Raw genomic sequence first — 2795 nt, 5'->3', positions numbered from 1 at the left:
GAGCATGGGGTTGCATCCCTGACCATCTTGGCTAATAGCCATTGAGGGACCTATCCTCCATAAACTTTTCTAATTCCTATTTGAACGCTGTTATAATTTTGGCCTTCATATCATCTACTGGCAACAAGTTCCACAAGTGAACTATATGAAGAAGTACTGCCTTTAGTTTGCTTTAAACCTGCTGCCTCTTAATTTCATTGGATGACCCTTGGTTCTTGTGTTATGTGAAGGAGTCAATAACCTTATTCATTTTCTCCATACCAGTCATGATTTTATAGGTCTCTATCATATGCCCTCTTAGTCGTCTCTTTTCAAAGCTGAAAATTCCAACCTTTAATCCGCCATATATGGAAGCTGTTCCATACCCCCGATCCTTTTTGGTGCCCTTCACGATACCGTTTCCAATTCTAACGCATCTTTTTTTGAGATGGGCCAACCAGAACTGCACGCAGTATTCAAGGTGGGGGTAAGGTTGCCAATTCTGGTTGACCGTATTCCTGGAGGTTTTATCACGACATAATACTTTAATTAAAGATTAATCTTTAATTCCTGGAGACTCCAGGACAATCCTGGAGAGTTGGCAAGGGGGGGGGGAGAGGTACCATGGTGTTATGTAACAGATTATGATATTTTCTGTCTGTCTCTCTCGCTCTCTTTTCGGATGGTTCTGCACCGTGTTAGCTTTTTTCGACTGTCGCTGCACATTGCGCAGATGTTTCCAGAGATCTACCCACATGCACCATAATTGATTTTTACTGTTCCAAAATCTGACAGCGGAGGGAGAAGACAAATCATCCCAGCCTTTTCCATGCAGGGAGAGAAGGAAAGACAGACTCAGGCTGCACAGCAACCTGCTGCTTTGTCAGGGATGGGCCCCCATGGCCCGGGGAAGCAGCCCCAAGTTGGCCAGCTGATTCCCGCCTGGTAGGGTGACCAGATGCCCCGATTTTATAGGGACAGTCCCGCTTTGGGGCTCTTTTTCTTATATAGGCTCCTATGACCCTCCACCCCCGTCCTGATTTTTCACATCTGCTGCCTGGTCACCCTACGGCCTGGGCCAGAGGCTAGCGGCCCAGCCCGGTGTCTCTTTACCCCTGGGCCACAGCTGTGGCGCCGGGCGTGCTGGAGCCTCGCCGCACTGGAACGAGCCGGGCTCGGGGGGCCAGGCAGAGGGCAGCGGCTTCCCAATCCCAACGCACATGTGCGGGCGCCCGGCACATGCTCGCTAGAGCCGCCCGGGGCGTTGGAGCATGAGCAGAAGCGAAGCGGGCGCATCAGACATCTTGGGCCGCTTTGCGCAGGGAGCCTGAGCGCCAAGGCAACAAGGAGCCGCCAGCCCCCCCCTTCCTTCCCCCTCCAGGGTGCCGCGCTGCGCGTCCGGCCCTTTGTGTGGCTGGCAGCCTCGGGGCTCGCTCCTCCTCCCCTGCCGGCCCGGGCTGCGCAGAGCATCGCCCCCCCGCCCCCCGCATTTATCTTAATTCGCCTCCGAGACAAGATGGCAACGCCGGCGGCTGTAAATCCTCCCGGTGAGTAGCGGCGGCTGCTGCCGCCCCCTGCCCTGCGGGACATCGGCGCCACCCCCTGCGGCCCCTCCGCCAGCGCCGCCTCCGCTCGCCGCGCACATACGCGGGGCAGGGGGGCCGGGCGCCGGGCCGGGAGAGGGACTCGGGGGATGGAGGCGAGCCTGGCCGCTGTCCCCGACCCCGAGTGCTACAGAGGCGCGGTGCCCCCCTTGCCTTACTAGGGAGAGGTGGGCGGGTTGTTCGCCTGGAGGGCAGCGGCCGAGCAGGGGTAGGGAAGAGATCGGCGTATTGTCATCTGGGGAGGAGTAACCACTAACCAGCCACCGGCAGGGGCGAATCCCAGGTCCCGAAGTTCAGCATCTCTCCCACGCCCCCTTCTCGCCGGGGATCCAACAGCTCAGGGCCAGTTTTCTGTGTGATCCCGTGTGGGCATCTTGGACCCCATTCACCGCTGGGTGTATCTCCAGTCACTTAATTGGAATAACACCAGGGACACATTTGGCTGTAGGTTTCCAGAGTTCTATATGCTTCCAAGGCCACTCCCCTGGATGGAGAAAGATCATTTATCTCTCTAGAACTGTAAAAGAGCTCGCTGTTGGTGGATAACAATGGTGGAAAGTTCAGGGATGTAACAGAGCCTGTTTCAGGCACAGAGCTATTTTCACCCCTTTAATTTTGATCCTAAAATAATATTGAGCCAGAGTGTTTCCTAGACCAGTAGTTCTCAACCTGTGGACCCCTGGAGGTCTCCAGACTATGCCTAAGATTTCCAAAGGGGTCCTTGCCTCCATTTGAAATGTTTTAGGGGTTCAAAAATAAAGGTTCCTATACAACACTGTGTACCTCTAAAGAAAATATTGTCAGTTTCCAGTAGCCCATGTACCTAGAGCTAACTCAGAATGCTTACACTGACTTTCTTGGGTAAATGGTGACAATTAAAATTCTACATAAACATGAACAATCAAATTGGGGGGAAAAGAGAAAATATGGGGTTATAAGCAGAAAATAGGTTTGAGTAATACAAAACGAGTGAATTTCATATGTGATGCAATGTAAGAGCAATACTGTGTGTTGTTGAATAGCCCTTCCTTAGCCATGCTATAGCTAAGGATATCAGAATTTCTACAGTTACACTTATATACATACACATGGGGGGGGGCTGCAACTTGGGAGGGTGAATGTATAACAGCTGTAAAACTTTTGCTTGGAGTCAAAATATTGAAGACATACATTTTGGCAATGTGTGTGGTGGGTGGTTTTTGTGTGAGGGTG

The 2795-nt window shown here is 52.5% G+C and overlaps 1 protein-coding gene across 2 annotated transcripts in view; it reads left to right on the top strand.

Moving 5' to 3' along the window:
• Window positions 1–1285: 1285 nt before the first annotated feature.
• The window catches only part of ARNT2 (aryl hydrocarbon receptor nuclear translocator 2), a 138498-nt gene continuing 136988 nt past the window's right edge, over window positions 1286–2795 (top strand). For both annotated transcript variants that reach the window (XM_026648327.2, XM_026648325.2), the window contains exon 1: window positions 1286–1526. In XM_026648327.2, the coding sequence (XP_026504112.1) occupies window positions 1496–1526 (31 nt within the window). In that variant the 5' untranslated portion in view covers window positions 1286–1495. The remainder of the gene's footprint in view (window positions 1527–2795) is intronic.

This window comes from Terrapene carolina, unplaced genomic scaffold (assembly GCF_002925995.2).
Source record: "Terrapene carolina triunguis isolate 2854851 unplaced genomic scaffold, T_m_triunguis-2.0 Scaffold67, whole genome shotgun sequence".
Taxonomy (NCBI): Eukaryota; Metazoa; Chordata; order Testudines; family Emydidae; genus Terrapene; species Terrapene triunguis.
Note: the sequence above shows the minus strand (reverse complement) of the source record. Positions and strands in the feature narration are given on the sequence as shown.